The sequence below is a fragment of the Eumetopias jubatus genome, unplaced genomic scaffold (assembly GCF_037043125.1).
Source record: "Eumetopias jubatus isolate StellerSeaLion01/CBP00866 unplaced genomic scaffold, mEumJub1_p1.0 scaffold_17, whole genome shotgun sequence".
Taxonomy (NCBI): Eukaryota; Metazoa; Chordata; class Mammalia; order Carnivora; family Otariidae; genus Eumetopias; species Eumetopias jubatus.
In genome coordinates, this window is record NW_028274823.1 from 19,829,698 (window position 1) to 19,849,082 (window position 19,385).

General features: G+C 35.1%; 1 protein-coding gene across 3 annotated transcripts in view; it reads right to left on the minus strand.

Moving 5' to 3' along the window:
- Positions 1-11,783: 11,783 nt before the first annotated feature.
- Positions 11,784-19,385, minus strand: part of SHOC2 (SHOC2 leucine rich repeat scaffold protein) — an 87,203-nt gene continuing 79,601 nt past the window's right edge. For all 3 annotated transcript variants that reach the window (XM_028092004.2, XM_088019897.1, XM_028092003.2), the window contains exons 5-9: positions 19,152-19,340; positions 17,845-17,967; positions 15,859-15,996; positions 15,418-15,535; positions 11,784-13,863 (exon numbers count right to left, since the gene is read on the minus strand). In XM_028092004.2, coding sequence (XP_027947805.1) covers positions 13,655-13,863; positions 15,418-15,535; positions 15,859-15,996; positions 17,845-17,967; positions 19,152-19,340 — 777 coding nt within the window. In that variant the 3' untranslated portion in view covers positions 11,784-13,654. The remainder of the gene's footprint in view (positions 13,864-15,417; positions 15,536-15,858; positions 15,997-17,844; positions 17,968-19,151; positions 19,341-19,385) is intronic.

Here is a 19,385-nt window from a genome sequence, read left to right on the forward strand (position 1 = left end):
ATATACCTTTTGTAGCTGCCTCATAGTTCTTAGGTACTTTTTGTAGTTTTTCTCCTTGTTTTTCATTTGGATAGTTTCTACTGAGCTTCAAGCTCACTGATTCCTTCTTCAACTGTGTCATCTGCTAATGAGCCCATCAAAGGCATTCTTCATTTCTATTAGTTTTTATTTCTAGTATTTTTAAATTCATTTTTCAGATTTCCATCTCTCTGCTTACATTACTCCATTTCTGCATGTTGTCCACTTTTTCCATTTAAGCCATTAGCATTTTAAATTCCTTGTCTGACAGTTCAAAAACCCCTGAGTCTGGTTCTGATGTTGGCTCTGTTTCTTCAAAATGTTGTGGGTTTGTTTGTTTTTAATATGCCTTGCAACCTTTTGTTGAAAGCCAAACATGATGTATTGGGTAAAAGGAACTAATGCAAATAGGTCTTGGTGATGTGGTGCTAAGATGTTGGGGGAAGGAGGGGCACCTGGGTGGCCCAGTCGTTAGGCATCTGCCTTCGGCTCGGGTCATGATCCCAGGGTCCTGGGATCGAGCCCCGCATCGGGCTCCCTGCTCGGCCGGAAGCCTGCTTCTCCCTCTCACCCTGCTTGTGGTCCCTCTCTGGCAATATCTCTATCAAATAAATAAATAAAATCTTAGAAGGAAAAAAAAAAGATGTTGGGGGAAGGAAAATGTCCCATAATCCTGAGTAGGTCTTTTAGTAAGCCTGTGGTCCTGGGCCGTGACAAGGAAATAAATACTTTTTGGTCCTCTCCTCCCCCACCCCACCATTTCAGTGGAATAGGAAGGCTACACTTGGATATTTCTATTCCCCCATATGAAAAGCTAGAGGAGCCTGTAGTTGGGTGTTTCTCTTCCCCCAGGTCAGTTAGGCTCTAACAAAACCTCAGCAGGTTAATCTCTGGTAAAATAGTTTCTCTTAAGGGCAGAGCTTATTAAGAACAGAAATGCTCTCAGTATATTTCAAAATGGTTCACCCCATGCTGGAAGGATGAGGAAATTATTTTCCATTCTTCACTGTGAGAACCTGCTAGGGCTTCTGGAGATAAAAACTTTAAAAGTGTGGAAGCCCCCTTTAGACTGGGCTGCTAGGATTTTTTAACTCTCAGACTTGTCCACACTGAGCCATCAGCAATTCATGCATTACAGTTTAAGTTTTCCTAACCCAACACTGGTTTCCATAAAGGTTTATGCTTATGGGTATCTGCTCTGGGTATCTGTTGTGGTAATTGTGATTCTCCGTATCCACCCATTTCTCCAATTTCAGGAGCACCAGTTGCCCTGTGACTTCAATTCTCCTATAAATCTAAGAAGAATTGTTGATTTTCAGTTTGTTTAGCTGTCTTTATTGTTAGGACAGACTGACAACTTCCAAGCTCCTTGCATGCTGGACCAGAAACTGGAAGTTTTTGCTTTTTAATAACATTTATCAACCTTGAATAGACTACAAAATTTACTTACTGCTTACCATTGGCCTTGCCTCACTAGAATATAAATTTCATTTACTATGGTCTGTTTTGTTCACCAATATATCCTATACCTAGACAGATGCCTGGCATGTTACTGAGTGCTCAAATATTTGCTGAGTGAATATACACCATTTCTTCATACCTACGTTTTGGATATAAAAAACAAATGAACTTGAATGCAGAATTCTCTATCAGCTATGTCTCAAAAGGCAACTATGAGAACTCTAATTTGGATTTATACCTTATAGGCCACCTGGTTTCTATGGTCTTGGAAGTAAATGCAATCTGGTTGCAAGACTTGCCACTCCATTATTCACTTGGGTTCATTTAAACTGATCAGAATGGCTAGCCAGGAGGCCCCCTTTCCAAATTACTACTCAAACTGCTCCAAACATCTCTCTCCCAAAGCTAAACCTTTAGAAAAGAAAATGCATTCACAGTGAAGCATACAATATTACAAAATCAACATGATAAAATCAAAAGAACATTGAACTAGGAGAGGTAGTCTCTCCAGTACCACTGCACTACTTATTAGCTAGTTGACATAACAAGTCTTTGGATTTGATTATTTTATCTTAAAATGTCTTATTTTACCTGAAAGACAGAGATGGTCCATGTAATTTCTTTGAACCCCCAAAACTAAAGTCATTGATCCTTGACTTTACCCAAAACAAAAATTTTATTAGCAAATATTTCCACCTATAATCAACATTAAATATTACCCACCCACACAAAAATAGTAGCAGTTGAGAATATAAATTATACATTGTAGACTTAAGTCAAACACTTTGCTTGTAGCTTATACCTTGCATTTGGTCTAAAAGGATGCAAAGGAAAAAAGGGTGGGTGGAACTCATCTAAATTGTTCAAATTTATGGTTGTTATAACACATGGTTTTAGTAGATTCTTAATGGAGGAAAAGTGTTGTTTAATTTGGCTTTCACCTATTTAGCCGATTTCACCCCTGGCAGTATACATGATGTGATTCAGATGGGGAGGCTACAGTGAAGTAATAGGAATACTAAGGAGTCAGAAGACTCAGGCTCTAATTTCAATGTTGACATGATACTACATCAGTGTATAACTCATTCAGTTACCCTGGCTATTCCCTCATCTTCAATATAAAGATAATGAAGCCAGATTTACATAAAAGTCAAAGGAACAGCAAGGGAAAATGAAATTACTTAAAATATACAAATGATCCTTAAAAAAATCCTCAACGGTTATAACCAAAACCAATTAAGTGGAAAAAAGGATTACTAAGGTTGTCAAGTTTTTAAACGTTCAAAATACCTTAACAATCCTCAGTGGAATTCTAGTAATCTAAATTATTTTAAAATTCAGTCTTGGACAAATAATAATATATTGTGGAGAAAAGTTATATAATAACTGCCAAAGCACTTAGGTACAAGCAAACTCTTGTTGAACCTAGAACTTGTTAAAGAGTTTCCTTGGTAGAAAAGTTTGTGTGTTTTATTTTTTAAAAAGATTTTATTTGTCAGAGAGAGAGAGAGCAAGCACAAGCCGGGGGAGTGGCAGACAGAGGGAGAAGGCTCCCTGCTGCGCAAGAAGCCCCCCCAGTGAGCAAGAAGCCCATCACGGGATCCAGTCCCAGGACCCAGGATCATGACCTGAGCCAAAGGCAGATGCTTAACAGACTGAGCCACCCAGCCTGTATATTTTAGAATCATGTATTTTTTTTAAGCTGGTATTTACTACATGGTATTCAAATGTGCTTTAAAAAAAGTGGGAGAAATGTACTCTCCATGAAGAGTGTGTATGGGTGTATGTATATAAAATGAAAATAAACCCAGATACTCAGATATCTCATCTACAATAACACTAAATGAATGTGTTGACTAATTATGCCCTGGGCGCCTGGGTGGCTCAGATCGTTAAGCAACTGCCTTCGGCTCAGGTCATGATCCTGGAGTCCCGGGATCGAGTCCCACATCGGGCTCCCTGCTCAGCAGGGAGTCTGCTTCTCCCTTTGACCCTCCCCCCTCTCATGCTCTCTATCTCTCATTCTCTCTCTCTCAAATAAATAAATAAAATCTTAAAAAAAAAGACTAATTATGCCCTGGGGAAAGTAACAATAAGTTATTACTGTACGAAAACTAGAAAAATTTTGTTTTTAGTTTTCATCTGCAATCTGAACAAATTAGGGGTTAGAGAATTCTTGACTGTACAGTGTTCTTCTGAAGTTGACATCAAAGGCTAAAATGTGTAGATTACTTGCATCTATGCTGATGTTCACAGAAGGAAAAAACAAGTCACCAAACATTTTAGAAGAAAATGGTAATCATTCCAAACCCAGGATCATCCATAACTCTTCATGTTAATATTTTATTCCCTATAAACCAAAGTCTATTGGTACTTTTTAAATGGCAATCAATGCTCTCAATTGCCTCAGGATGCCTTTATTAAGCAGTAACGGGAGGTGCTTTGGAGGTTAGAAAAACTGAATGAAATCAGCAATTCCTAATTTTTTAAAGTAGATTACTCAAATAGGTGTGAAATCCATTACGTTGTGACCTCCTCAACGGTGAAAATTTCTGTCTGTAATATGTGTTTGACAAGATATATAATAAACATTGTTTTGCACCAGGAAAGTGCTAGTTAAGATGCATGGAACTGGAGCGCCTCGGTGGCTCAGTTGTTAAGTGTCTGGCTTCGGCTCAGGTCATGATCCCAGGTCCTGGGATTGAGTCCCCACATCGGGCTCCCTGCTCTGTAGGGAGCCTGCTTCTCCCTCTACCAGTCCCCCTGCTGTGTTCCCTCTCTCACTGTCTCTGTCAAATAAATGAATAAAATCTTTAAAAAAAATGCATGGAATCTTCAGTAAAATTCAGCAAAACATGACCCTCCAAACAAAATTGGCCACCCAAGTTAAAACAAAGTTGACTTCATTTATGTTTTCATCATTATGCTTTTACTCTTTCATATTCATATAGATGTACTCACATAAACATATAGCATATATCTTCACACTTTAGAAACTGAAAGGCTAACTCCAAGCATTCTGAGTGCTACCTCTATCATAAGAAATATAGCCATTTAGATGCTTAAATAGTGAGCATTAAAACTCCCCCCCACAAATTACATTAAAATTATGTTTTCCAATTTTCAAAGTTAGCAATAAAAGAAAAAGAGCATTCAGATTCTTACCAAAGGAAGGAAATTTTAGTAACCACATAGTTATTCAATAAAGTGAAATATTTTAAGATTTGGACATTCACGGGCGCCTGGGTGGCTCAGTCGTTAAGCGTCTGCCTTCGGCTCGGGTCATGATCCTAGGGCCCTGGGATGGAGCCCCGCATTGGGCTCTCTGCTTGGCGGGAGGCCTGCTTCTCCCTCTCCCACTTCCTGCTTGTGTTCCCTCTCTTGCTGTGTCTCTCTGTGAAATAAATAAATAAAATCTTAAAAAAAAAAAAAGATTTGGACATTCACAAAGCCTAATTTTGAAGGTAATATTTATTATATATTCTCTCATTAGGCACTGTTGCACTTATAATTTAAAGGAGAAATTATTACCCAGTTTTTAAAGATCTCAGTTAAAAACAATAGTTTAAGAGTTGACAGTTTCATTGCTCTGTTTGTGAGAATGCAAACTGGTGCAGCCACTCTGGAAAACAGTATGGAGTTTCCTCAAAAAGTTAAGAGTAGAACTACCCTATGGGCCAGCAATTGTACTACTAGGTATTAGTCCAAAGTATACAAAAAATGCAGATTCGAAGGGATACATGCACCCTGATATTTTATAGCAGCATTATCAACAATAGCCAAACTATCGAGAGAACCCAAATGTCCATCAACTGATGAATGGATATGTATAATGGAATATTACTCAGCCATCAAGAAATTGAAATCTTGCCATTTGCAACAATTTGGATGGAGTTAGTGTATTATGCTAAGTGAAATAAGTCAATCAGATAAAGATAAATCCCATATGATCTCACTCACATGTGGAATTTAATAAAGAAAAAGGTGAACATATGGGAAGGGGGGGGGAAAGGAGAGAGGGAAACAAGCCATAAGAGACTCTTAACGATAGAGTCATCAAATGGGGGTTGATAGAGGGAGGTGGGTGGGGGATGGGCTAGATGAGTGATGGGTATTAAGGAGGGCACTTGTTATGATGAGCCCTGGGTGTTGTAAGTGATGAATCACTGAATTGTACTCCAGAAACCAATATTACACTACCTAAAATTGAACTAAATGAATAATTGAGTTTCATTGCGTCAATCTACAGAAGTCATTAAAGAACCAAAAATCTAATCACTTAATCTAAGTATTTTTGTATTTTATAATGGTATTCTTTTCAAGTCAGAATCTTTTGGTATACATTTTAAAATTGTGCCCCTCCCAAATACATTCTTTTCCTGGGCCTGATTTTTGCAAGCAGGTTTAAGACCATGAAAATCTAGTATTTAGCTAGACTAGGTAAGTCAGTCTTGATCAAAGACGAGTTTAAAAAAGAAAAAATGACAAGGGGCGCCTGGGTGGCTTAGTTGGTTAATCATCTGCCTTTGGCCCAGGTCATGATCCCAGGGTCCTGGGATTGAGCTCCGCATCAGGCTCCCTGCTTCTCCTTCTCCCTCTGCCCCTCCCCACCCCACTCGTGCTCTCAAATAAAATCTCTATAAAAGATGTATAAATTTGGCCAGTTATCTAAAGTCTAATCTATTCCAGAAGATTAACTACAAAGAGTTAAATAGCATAAAGGGAGAAAAACCACCATAAACAGGTTGACTAATTAGAATATGGAAAAGAACAGTAATTTTTTTTAAATGAAGAAAAACAGGTTAAATCTTTAGGTGACATTTCTCGAGACAAGATTTAAGGGAATCAAATTTAACATGACTATAAGCAATCATCTAAGATTATTGGAAAGACCATGAAGAGTTGCCCCTAACATTCCTTATCTGGCACCCTCCACCCAATTCTTTGGAGAGAGAATATTGTACACAGGCCCAATCTTAAGAACAAGCAATTGGTATAATCTACCTATAAGCTTTTATCTATAAGCTTCAGGGCTGAAAAGTATGCAGAAAGAGTGGCTATAGACAAGAATCACTGTCAATGGAATTTTCTGTGAGGACAGACATGTTCTGTATTTGCACTAATATAGTAGTCAGCAGCCACTTATGGTTACTGAGAACTTCCTATGTTCTCAACTTGACTACGGTGACTAAGGAATTAAAGTTAAATCTTTTTTTTTTTTTAAGATTTTATTTATTTGACAGAGAGAGAGAGGGAGAGAGGGAGAGAGCAAGCACAGGCAGGGGGAGCAGCAGGCTCCCTGCTGAGCAAGGAGCTCCATGTGGGGCTTGATCCCAGGACCCTGGGATCATGCGAAGGCAGCCACTTAATGGACTGAGCCACCCAGGTGCCCCTAAAGTTAAATCTTTATTCAATTTTAATCTAAATTTAAACAGTCACATGTGGCTAGTAAATAGCAATGGTTTTGGACAGTGCAGAGTCCTGGAAAAATTGGAATGGATACTAAAATGATATTGAAGCAGAATACACTGAGAAGTTAGAAAAAGTGAACTCTGAATGAAACTGGCTATTTATCCTAAAGACCCTGGTTTCCTTTCCAATTCTACCACAGCTACTTCAATCATTTATTTTGAGAGAGACAGTGCACGTGAGCAGGGGGAGGGGCAGAGGGATAGAGAGACTCTCAAGCAGACTCCACGCTGAGCATGGAGCCAGACGTGGGGCTTGATCTCACAATCCTGGGATCGTGACCTGAGCTGAACTCAAGAGTCAAGTTGCTTAACCAACTGAGCCACCCAGGCAGCCCCTATCTATGCAAAAGCTAAATGTTGGAGTTCAACAGGATTCCATCCTGGAGGATTCCATTCTCTTACCATTCAACATGTGCTCCCTAGGAAATTCTTGTTTCAATTATCAACTATATGCTGGACCTTCTGTTTCCAGGTCTAACCTTCTAAGCACCAGACTTACTTATCCAAATGCTTACTTGACATCTCCATTTGAGGTCCCACAGGTAGTAGCACACAGCCTCTCCCTATACACAAACAAACTAAAAGAACCTGGTCCTCCTACAAAGTTCCACAGTTTAGTAAAAACATCCAGATGCTTAAGGCCACAATCCTAGGAGTAACCTTTGATTCTCTCACTTTTTCAAAGCAATCCTGAAGTCTTACTAATACGTCTTCCTAAGACTCCCTTTTTTTTTTTTTCCATCCCCACTACTACAATCCCAAAGTCATTGTCATCTCTCACCTGGATTGCTCTAACAGCCTCCCATTTGGCTGCTTGGCCTTTAGTTTTTATTCCCTTCATCCATTCTTCTTAAAGTAGCCAGAGTGTTTTTTTGAAATACATATCCAAGAATATTAAGAGGGAAGATGACAGTTAATCACATTGTGCATAGGACTAATATTTGTGACCTTCCCTGATAACTTTTCTTCAGCCAATTAGACAGTTCCCACTGGGTAAGGTCTCCTTTACCCTTATGGATTTTGTTCTCATGAACATTTAACAACACAATGTAAATAATGTTATTAGCCAATATCCCAACTTTCTTTCTCTAGGAGTCTTGTGCTCAATTTTCACCTTTAGTTACTAAGACATCCTAAATGATAGAGCAGACTTTCTTATGAAAGCTTACAAAACAAAATGCATTTTCTCAGGAAGGCTCAGAGAATGAGGGAATTAATTACCTCTAATAATTCAGTCTCCATGATATATTCATTATATACTCTAATAGAAAAACCAAAACAGAAAAAAAACCCGTTTGTGGTTTTATATAGTAAACAATATAAATAACTATACTGACGTTAACTCTCGACCACATAAAATGCTTTGTTGCATTTTTTTGCACCTATTTTTGTATACCTTATGGATGCCATTTGCTGTTTTACGGTTTTCCAGAAGATTAAATGGTAGTGAAGAGTCACTTCTCTTAGTTCATTTTTTTCGATGACACTGCAAAGATGGATTTCATGTTCCAATTTCAGTCACATGTAGCATTGGAAATTTTTTAAAAGATTCAATTGGAAAACATTTACAAATACATTATTTATATTGAATATCTTAATACAGAATGGCTGACTAAAAAATTAAGATAATTTTTATGTGGTCAAAATAATCAACAATTCAGGTGAAAAGTACATTTTTTGACAGGTGTTTTATACCTTCTGACCTTGAATCATAATTCAGAATAGCTAAGTATTCACCACAGCATAAACCCTGTTAAACATCAGTGGAAGCCTGAGCTTTACTAGGAGAAAAGTCAAAACTGTTAACTGTTAAATATTGTTTTCAGATACTATCATTTTTGCAGTGTTCTATCTTGTAACTGTGTTCTATACCTTATAAACTCTGTACTGTGCAAATTATCATGTACCTAATTAAAAACAAGTTCTGACATGCAGGTTAAAATATAATCAAAGGACACTATTCATCTATTCATCATACAAAATATTTGTTACACTCTTATTTAGCAATTACAAGACAGCATGGTGAGCTCTGTTAAAAATGAGTTTTGAAGTGAGAAAAGTAAAACACTAAACAAGGAAAGATTATATATTAGTATACTTTTCTATTAAAGACAAATATTGAAAAAAGACTCAAGCCATACATAACATTCCCTTTAGTAAGTGGGCACCAGGTTTTAAGTGCTAGCTAGCTAGATTTACTGAATAATAATTTCTACAAAATTATTTAAAGAAAATTATATAGACAAGTGAAGCAAATTGTATTTGTATATTAAGCCTGACTAGACCGGTGGAAGATTAAATTCTCCATATAAATATCAGTAATGATAAAAGGTAACTTAATAACATATGAAATCTAATTAATAATGTCCTTGGTAAAGCCCCTCTCAGATTTTCCAAGAGCATTTTTATTAGCACCTAGGACATATAAAATACTTATGTCATTTAAATATTATTCAATTATTATTAGGATTGTTAGGATAGAGCTCTAATAATCTACACAAAGACTGAATCTCCCCACTAGCCCACTTAGTATCATTGTGCGAATGAGGAAGAAAAAAATGCTCCTTCCTCAAGATTCTTTACTTCCATCTGCCAGAAATTTGACATAATATACTGATTTTGTTAGAACAAGGCACTTTACTGCCATCTGCTGAAAAACTGTCATAATATACAAATCTATGATGTACATACATCCAACATGCAGTGTTGTTGCACACCGCACAGCCTGCAAAACCTGCACATGATGGCCCTGCCCATACAACTCTTAATGATCCAGACACTAATAGCATGGATGTAATTGTCCTATCAAACTTTAAAGGTCCCCAATCTAAAAAACCATAAATTACTATCTAGCTCAAGTCCTGATCATTAACAAGAATTTACATTCAAAAAAGTTTATATCTAGAATGTATATGTCAGCAGGATAGTTAACAAGGTTGTATGAAGTGTTTTTTTTTTTTTTAAGGGTAATAATGACCCAACTTCAGTTTTAAGAGTTTAAAAATCTCCTCCAAAATGTATTTATATTTCAATGTTAAAAATAAATTGCACAGGGATGCCTGGGTGGCTCAGTCAGTTAAGTGTCCGAATCCTGATTTTGGCTCAGCACTGGGGAGTGGAGCCGGCTTGAGATTCTTTCTGTCCCTCTGCCCCTCCCCACCCCACTCACTCTCACACTCTCTCTCAAAAACCTAATAAATAAACAAACCCACAAATGTTTCCTTAGAATTAGTGTTATCAGGTTAAAAAGGCATTCTAGTCAATAACAAAGTACTAGTACTTATTTTATAAAATATTATCTTAATACTTTCTTTATATTAACAGCACTCAAGATATCCTCTCATATACCAAATCAACATCATAATTCATTTACATGTTCAAATTCTCAGAGATGTGAAAATCAACCAAACAGGGCCACATGTCTTCCAATTGCCCACATTGGCTCTTAAAGGCTAAACTAACCAAAAGAATAAAAAATATAGAGCAAGAGAAAAGTGTTAGCAAAGATATTTGGCATACCATCTTTCTTATCCTTTGGTATAGGCAAAAGGAAACCTTTCTTTGTAAGTTGTTCATTTAGTGAAATTTGAAAATTTCAGGAATTTATTCCCCTATTTATAAACTATGCCATTTGTTTTCATCTAATTTTAATCATGCAAGAGTAACCATATAACCTTGGTTTCCAGAGGCAGTTCTGATGTATGGCTGTTTGGCCCAACATAATGACTGTTAGTGCTCCTTTCCATTTCAAAATGTCCCATTTTATATACTTTCACCAGAAGCCATTCTTGCTGATAAACAATTACAAATTTTGTGATCTGAAGTTTGGACTCAATATGCATGGCCTAGCAATAACTGACATGAAAAGCAAAAGTTGTAACAAAAGTTATCACAGAAAGACTACATAAATTGTGATGTATAAGCGTTCATCCATTTTAAACGACTCAGGCTTTACAATGAGATAAATTAGAAATATGCAATTACATTTTTAGAGCTCATTCCAATTTATCATCCACCTTTTAATATAAGTACAAATAAATGTTTTATGTTTATTTTCTCCTTCAAGAGTTTCTATCTTGTTTTCATGTGTATCCATCAAGTCCATAAATTATTTAGCATCTCCCCCTTCTTTCTGTATGAAATAATCATTTGGGATTTAAAAAGTACTATACTACCACAAAAGGACTGTTTAACATTGTCATTGCTGTTTTGCTACTATATATTAACAAAAAGCAAAGTTTAGAGCAATGTTTTTCCAATGTAACGTTCTATAACATTCCTTTTTTTTTTTTTTAATTTACTGAGCCTTATGGAGCAATGACTAAACCTGATTTCTTCAAGAGAAAGGAAAATGTTTGGATATGCCAATTAGTCCCACTGGTTTCAGGAAAAGTATTAGCTCATATATAGTCACTGAACAATATCCCTTAATATATTCAAACTATTTAAATATTAAATATCTTGATTAAGAGTCCATTTTAGTTTCTTGTTAGAAGTCATGAAATTCATTGGCTCTTACAAGGCGGCAGCCATAAAAAGGACACGTTTTATACTTCTTAGAAAAATTTTATAGTCCTCAGCTATATATGGTTTGCCTGTAACAATACTTGTACATGTAAGAGTGTGATCCTTCTGCACTGCTGTTGCAGACTAACATAAATGAAGGTAGGGGAACCAAAATGTTTCAAAAACCAAATCTATTTTCATTTTTAAGAAACCTTTTTTTCTAAAAAAAAAAAAATAGGTTACTTCCTTGAAACTTTAAGTTCCATCATTTTTATATATAAACACACCTGGATATGTTTTTTAAAAAACCACACATACACATAGGTATATAGAGCTGTAATAAACAAATTCCTTTTATAAACAAAATTTTAACTGAAAAGCCACAGTAGATGGAAAAAAAGAAGAAAAGGATATTACTTGGTAAAATCCAGTGACATCTACAATAGTTTTACAGCACATTTAAGCATTCTAGGGTTTTATATCTTCACCTGCCTTCCATTTCTTACTTGCTCCTTAAAAAATTGCCAATTATAAATACAGGTTCTACCTCAAACTCAGTCCTGTGAGTGCCAGAAAAAGCAAAACACTCCAAATTTCTATTTTAATAGAGCGTCAATTCAAAAATGGTTTTATTTAAAATACAATGCCCATCTAAATGGAGGGAAAAAAAAAGAAAACCAAGCAGCAATACTTAATTATACAGAATATTCATTATATGAATGAAGTGTTTTTTAGGATGATATCTAGAATGCACTTGCTCTGTTTCTTCCAGTAATTAAACTGACTTAGAATGACACCACCAAAAGTAAGATTACTGTCTAAGGGGCACACACTTACAGTACTGCTAGCCTTAAAAGCAGTAAAGCAAATGAAAACATATCAAATAGCACATGCACATCTTACAGAACTTCCACTGAACTATCAATGGCTTCTATACAATGTGCCTCTTTTCCATAATTTTATTAACACCTACCAAGAAAGGAAAGATGAGATTAAAATCAATGGTACTGAACTGAATTGTTTGAAGCCAGTGCCCCACATGTGGGGAAAAGTGCATTTAGTTCAGCAGCAATATAGCACAGTGTGAAGATATTGTGCTTAGACGCAGATATTCCAGAACTGAAAGATGTACAAGGCAAGTCAAGATATAAAACCATAGTACACTGTTAAATAACCTTGAAACATACATATATTGCAGTGTTCAAAGAAAAACATTCATTTCATTGTACAAGGCTAGGGAGAAATCCTTAAAGTTACCTATTGTAGTTTATGATATAATAAATACATATCTATATAGCATTGTATATACATATATAGAATGTGTGTGTTTATGTGTATCTTTTTTTTTTGCCAAATTATTGTTAGTTTTTGTCATTCTGCAACTTTCAGGAGTGAAAACTCTTCCAAACTACAAGTTTCTGTTCCCCCAAACTTAAGAAAAGATATTTATACTAGAAAAGGTCTCAATACCCTCCCCCCAACCTAAAGACTCACTTCAGATATTTTGCTTTACAATTGATCAGAGAAACACAATTAAAAGAATTCTAGAATTTTTGACTGTATCTTTTCACTTGCCAGTTGTTTCAACAAGCAAGTATCTTTTAATATTTAAACCAGCTGCTGCAACTTCTTTAGCAGAGGACATAAACTAGATTTCACTGATTAAAACAGAGCAAATCAAACCAAAAGAAAAAAAAAAAACCCAGTGATTTACTCTGACTGTAAACAATATATAAAATTTAAATCTCAAATTTCAAAATAAGTTAAAGAAAAATTCTACCTTTAGGGCCTATAATACTACAATGATTTGACAATTGGTAAGGGGAAAATGTATATAAAAAATTGCAACAAAATTATCCATTATTTTTGCTAAGAGAAAGTATATCTAACTATACTACCTCTGGCCCTTAAATTTAATAACGTCATAATTTGTTGGCAAATGTTTTCAGCAAACTGGCATATCATATTACACAACAGAAAAACATCCATCAAGTTCAGCAAAGAAAACTTATATAAGCCTTTTGTACAGAATTAAAAAAAATCTAAATGGCTATGATTCCTCTATTAGCAGAAACACATAATGCAGTCTTTATAAATCTGCCAAATATATCAATATCTACATAAATAGATACAGATATAGATATGAAACATTAATGGCAGTCTATTTTTGAACAGTGTGTGGGACCAGCAGATTTGTATCAGACCATGGCACGATATGGACCCTGCATCTTTAGGAACTGAATGATAAAAGAAGGACCCCCAGCAACGATCTGAGGTGGAAGGTGACTGAGTGGACAGTTCTCAATACTCATGATTGAAAGCTTGCTGCAAAGAGCCAGCTCAAAGGGAAGGCTATGTAGATTGGGGTTGTCATTCAAATACAGTTCTTCCAGGTTCTCCAGTGTACCTGTTAAAAAAAAATAAAATAAAATCAATTACTTTTTTTTTAATTAGTTACTATTCTAGAAGTTCAATTGGGCATGATGCTATCCTGGGCCTTATATATACTGAATACACATTTCCTCTTACTCTCTTCTCTTAGTTTTAAAACTCTACAACCATGGATCTTCAATTTTACTGCATACTCAAATCAAGTGGGGCTGATCTAAAGAACTCTGATGTCCAGGTCATGTTCCATACCAATTAAATTGGAATTTTTTCCTTTATGGTCAGTTTTCAAGTTTGGAAAGTATTTTTTAAATACACATGCTACATCCCCAAAGATTCTGTTTGGGACAGCCTGGCACTGGTATGTATTTTTTCAAAACTCCAGAGGTGAGTTTATTGTGAATCAGTGCCTATAATCACTTCCCTGTGATAAACAATGTGATGATCTCTTTTATTAAATAAATTTCTCATGTGGAAGGATTTTTGTTACTTGGTATAAATCTTTCACTGAGTTACACATATTTGGCAATAAGCCAAAAGTCAACTTATGTAATAATCTTAAAAAAAATTATCTTAGACTGTCTCAGGATATTCACACTTTCTAGGCAAATGTCTCCCACAATCACATGAGGCCAGATGAATAAACATACTAGAAATGAAGTTGCCTCCCATGTTTTCTAATTTCTAAACTTCAAAATTTGTGATATTTGATACTGGTAGGCAGAAGACTAATGAAAATAATGGCTACCAAGGCAATGGATGTTTACATTTAAAATTTTAACTATTAGAAGTTAGTACTATTATCCTTACTTCACACAAGTAGAAAACTTGAAGCTTAGGGAGTTTCCATACCTTATCCAAAGCCGTAAAGCCAATAAGCAGCATGGCCAGATTTTGAAAGATCTATTTTACTGCAAAACCATTTTTTTAAATTAAAATATAATTTACATTATAACTCCAAACCCATTCTTAACCACTAAACTAAAGGGCCTCTGAAACAGCATGGTATAGATGAAGAACATAATACATGGAATTATTAATTTAAGAACTACAATGTGACCTCAACTGATCAATTCTCTTTGTAAAATGGGGTTACAACTTGCACTGCCTAAAATTCAAGGTAGTCACATTGATTATATGAAATAATGGGTATGAAACACTTAGAAAATTTCAAAGTACTGTCAAATATTAATTTAATCAAATATTAAAATTAATCCTAAAACCTCATGAGGAAATGTTCTTTTGGCATAAGACATTACTAGCTTAATTCAGGCTTGTATAATTTTTAAATGGAAGAAATATAAAATAACTCTTCTGAAATAAACATATTGGAAATAGAAGTAGGCTAAAATATTCTCAAATGCAATATTAACACCCCATGAGGAAACCTAACCAAAACCAACTATCCAACCAACCACTTGGGACTCTACTTAAAAAAGAGAGAGAGAGAGAGAGAATCTTGACTCTGAGGTAACATCAGGTGACAAAAACAGATCTGTCCTATTTATCTGAGATGCTGCTTGAACACACGAGAGCAAATCAGTACAGAGTCAAGCATCCAAATGGTTCATACCAATTTCTTCAGGAAGATGAGTGAGTAGGTTCTCTCCAAGGCCTAGATGTGTGAGATTGGTAAGGTGACCAATGCCTCTGGGAAGGGTGGTCAACTGGTTGTTTGTCAAGACTAATTTCTAAAAGATAAAATAAAAGATAGTTACACATATATTTCCTACTACTGATACAAATTTAAAATAATGCATCTACTAAACTAATAAGATAAATTAATAGGTAAATTAGATTAGGTAAGAATCACTCAATAAATCTTACTTTCAAAGCGTATCATTTGTTAGCAAGTGAAAAGCAGATAGTTACATAACATAAAAGTCAGCCCTAATGCTATAATAAAAAATTTCTAAAGAATTAAATCAAATTTGTAAGAAAATTGTGCAGTTTGGAATGTACCCTAAAAACTTTATAGTCATATAACTATAAAATCATCAGGATAATGTTTTACCTGTAAATCCTTAAGATAAGCAATTTCATTTGGCAACGATTCCAATTTGTTCTCCTCTAGATCCAATTCTCTTAACTTCCTAAGGTTTCCAAGACCATGGGGAAGCTTCTTTAGCAGATTGTTTGATAATATTAGAACCTAAGAGAAATTAGTGATAGTGTTTGGTAACTCATGAAATGGAATTATATATTACCATTGTGTGGCTTACAATTTACTAAACTGCTAATTTTCTAAAGAGTGAATATTAACAGTAATGTTCACTTATATAACATTTAACTTACTATTCTTAAAAAAGTCACCATAGCTACTGGAAATAAAAGAGATTCTATTTAAGTCAAAATTAATGAAAGCAAAAGTTTAATTTTACCTATAACAAAAAAAAGTAAAATAAACTACTTGCACTAAAATTCATATAGTTAATGGTATTTTGATACTGAGTGGTTACAAATGTTTATCTGATAGGAAACCACTTATTTATTCAAAACCCCTTACAAACCATCATTTTTAGGGAGGTAATTTCTAAACTGCCTATTTCAATACATAATAGTTATTATTTATGGTATATTTATTACACTGGAGGCCATCCTCTAATATACTGAAGAGAGAAAAAAGTAGCTGAAAAAGATAGTTCCTGTTCTCAGAGAAATTACGGTGGTGGTGGTGAGAGTAGGGAGACTATACTTGGTATGGAGGTAGTGAAAAGAACACTGAACGGGAAGACCTACATAAGGTTCTGGCTAATGTTTTATGCCCACCTTTTCCCCCCGCAACGTTATACCACCTATAATAAAATAAACATATGTAATAAGACCAAAAAAATCAATAGCTATTATTTATTGAGTTTACTACTTGCAAGGCACCTAAATGCATTGTGTGCATTATCACATTTAATCCGAATTCCAACCTTCTGAGGAAAATACTATCATCTTCATTTCACAGCTGAGGAAACTGAAGCTTGGTCAAGTTAAATCCATAAATAGAGATAGAAGTGGAATTGTACCCATATCTGTCTTGCTTCAAAATTCATGCTTTTTAACCATAACACCTTACTATTTTACCTTACTAAATAAAATAATTTTAAAAAAGAAATTAGATTTTTAAAAACATGGATACAGAGGAACTTTTAAAAAATATATATATATTTATTATTAGTAAGGTTTTTCATCAAAAGGATGAAAATTCTAGGGACTCAGAAGGAGAATTCATCCTTGACTAAGGAGGGGACAATAAGATCTTTAATTATGGAAAATAATTTAAAAGGAAAAAAAGGGATGAGAAGAGGGCACTCTAGATACTGAGAACAGTAAGACTAAATGTACAGGGCACCTGGGTGGCTCAGTCGTTAAGCGTCTGCCTTCGGCTCAGGTCATGATCCCGGGGTCCTGGGATCGAGCCCCGAATCGGGCTCCCGGCTCAGCGGGAAGCCTCCTTCTCCCTCTCCCCCTCCCCCTGCTTGTACTCCCTTCTCCCTCTCTCTGTCAAATAAATAAGTAAAATCTTAAAGCAAAAGACTAAATGTATACAGAGCTAGAAATATGCACAAATTTCCAACAAAGAAAATAATCTAATTAGTTAAATAAGAGCAAAAATGTGTAATTAGGATGTAAAAGTGGGCCAGAATCATAGGACAGGTCCTCAATGCCAGTCTGAGGACTCCATAATCATTTTGGTAGACATTAAGTGCAGGATTCTTAGGGAAAAACTATGTTCTAAAAGATGCTAAATTTTAAAGACCTTTTCTTTCAAAGATACTTTATAGCATTCAAACCTACCAACTTTCAGTGGGCAGGAGCAATTCAGAAGCACTGAGCCCAGATTAAGTTAATACCTCATCATCCTAATACGGTTGTATGTTTGAGAGAGCTCTAACATTTCTAATTATGATCTTCCCCCAACAGAAATGGCTTATTTTAACTGGAAACTTTATAAGCAAGATAACTGCAGAAGGGTCTAAGGAGTTCTAAATAAATGCTCTTTTATACTCACCTCAAGAGAAACAAGACCAGACACATCCTCAGGAATCTTTGTGAGCTGATTGGTCGCTAAATTCAATTCTACCATACTGGTCCAAGTTCCAAAATCCAAGGGAAGTGATGTCAACTGATTGTCCTGGCAAAGACAAAAAGAAGTAACCATGGTAGAACCACAAAAACAAAGCTACACACACACACACACACACACACATACACACACAGACATACACACACACACACACACACACACACACACACGAACAGTATTCAGCCATAAAAAAGAATGAAATCTTGTCATTTGTGACAACATGAATGGACCTTGAGAGCAGTATGCTCAGTGAAATGAGTCAGATGGAGAAAGACAAATACCATATGATCTCACTTATATATGGAATCAAAACAAAACACCAAGTTCAAAGATAAAAGATTGATGGTTGCCAGGGGTAAAGGTAAGGAGGTGGCAAACTGGGTAAAGGGAGTCAAAAGGTATAAACTTCCCAGTAATTAAATAAATAAGTCATTGGGATGTAAGATACAGCATGGCAACTATAGTTAATAATACTGTATTACATAGCTGAAAGTTGTTAGGGGAGTATATCTTAAGAAGTTCTCATCACAAGAAAAAATATTCTGCAACTATATATGGTGATGGACATTAACTAGACTTAGTGTGGTGATTATTTCCCAATACACAAACATTGAATCATTATGTTGTACAACTGAAACTAATATAATGTCAATTATTCCTCAATAAAAAAGATCATCCCTAAAATAATTACGATATTCAAAGATAAACATATTTTAATAAATTCTGGCTATATGTTTACATATAAATCTATAGCTACTTAATATATAATTAAGCACATTAAGAACAGTTTTTAAAAACTGTGTGGAAAGACAGTCTTGCATGCTTTAACTTTTTTCTACTTAATAAACTGAGAATGTTTCAACTGGTATTAATATTCTTCTAAACTTGAGTATTAATTTTAATGACTTCACAGTATTCCATTGAAGATATACTATTAAAAAATGAAATCTTTATTAGGTTGGTACCAATTAAATAGAAAATTCTACAATAAATATCCCTACAACTATGCTTTCACAGACATTCATGATTATTTCTTTAGGATAAAGTGCTAAGAGTATGCATGGTTCTAAGATATTTGTTATCTAATACAAATTGCCCTGAAGGATCATCAGTTTAGACCCAATCAGCAAGTAACAAGTAACTGTTCTCCACACTAACAGAGAAAACACAAGTATTAGTGTAAGTACTAATAATAGTAGCTTTTCTCCCCCTCAAAACAAACAGAGGCTCACCTTCATATTCAGCTTACTTAATACTTTTGCTCTGGAGAAAATTCCAAATGGGATTTTATTGATTCGATTGTGTTCCATGTTGAGGGAATAGATGGTGGAAAACTGAGATGGACCACCTACTGGATATAACTGGAAGCAATTTCTAGCTAAGGTCAAACTATTCAGTTTCACAAGACTTGATAAAAGACTCTGTAAACAAAATAAACACATGAATTAGAACTGTAACAGGATCAC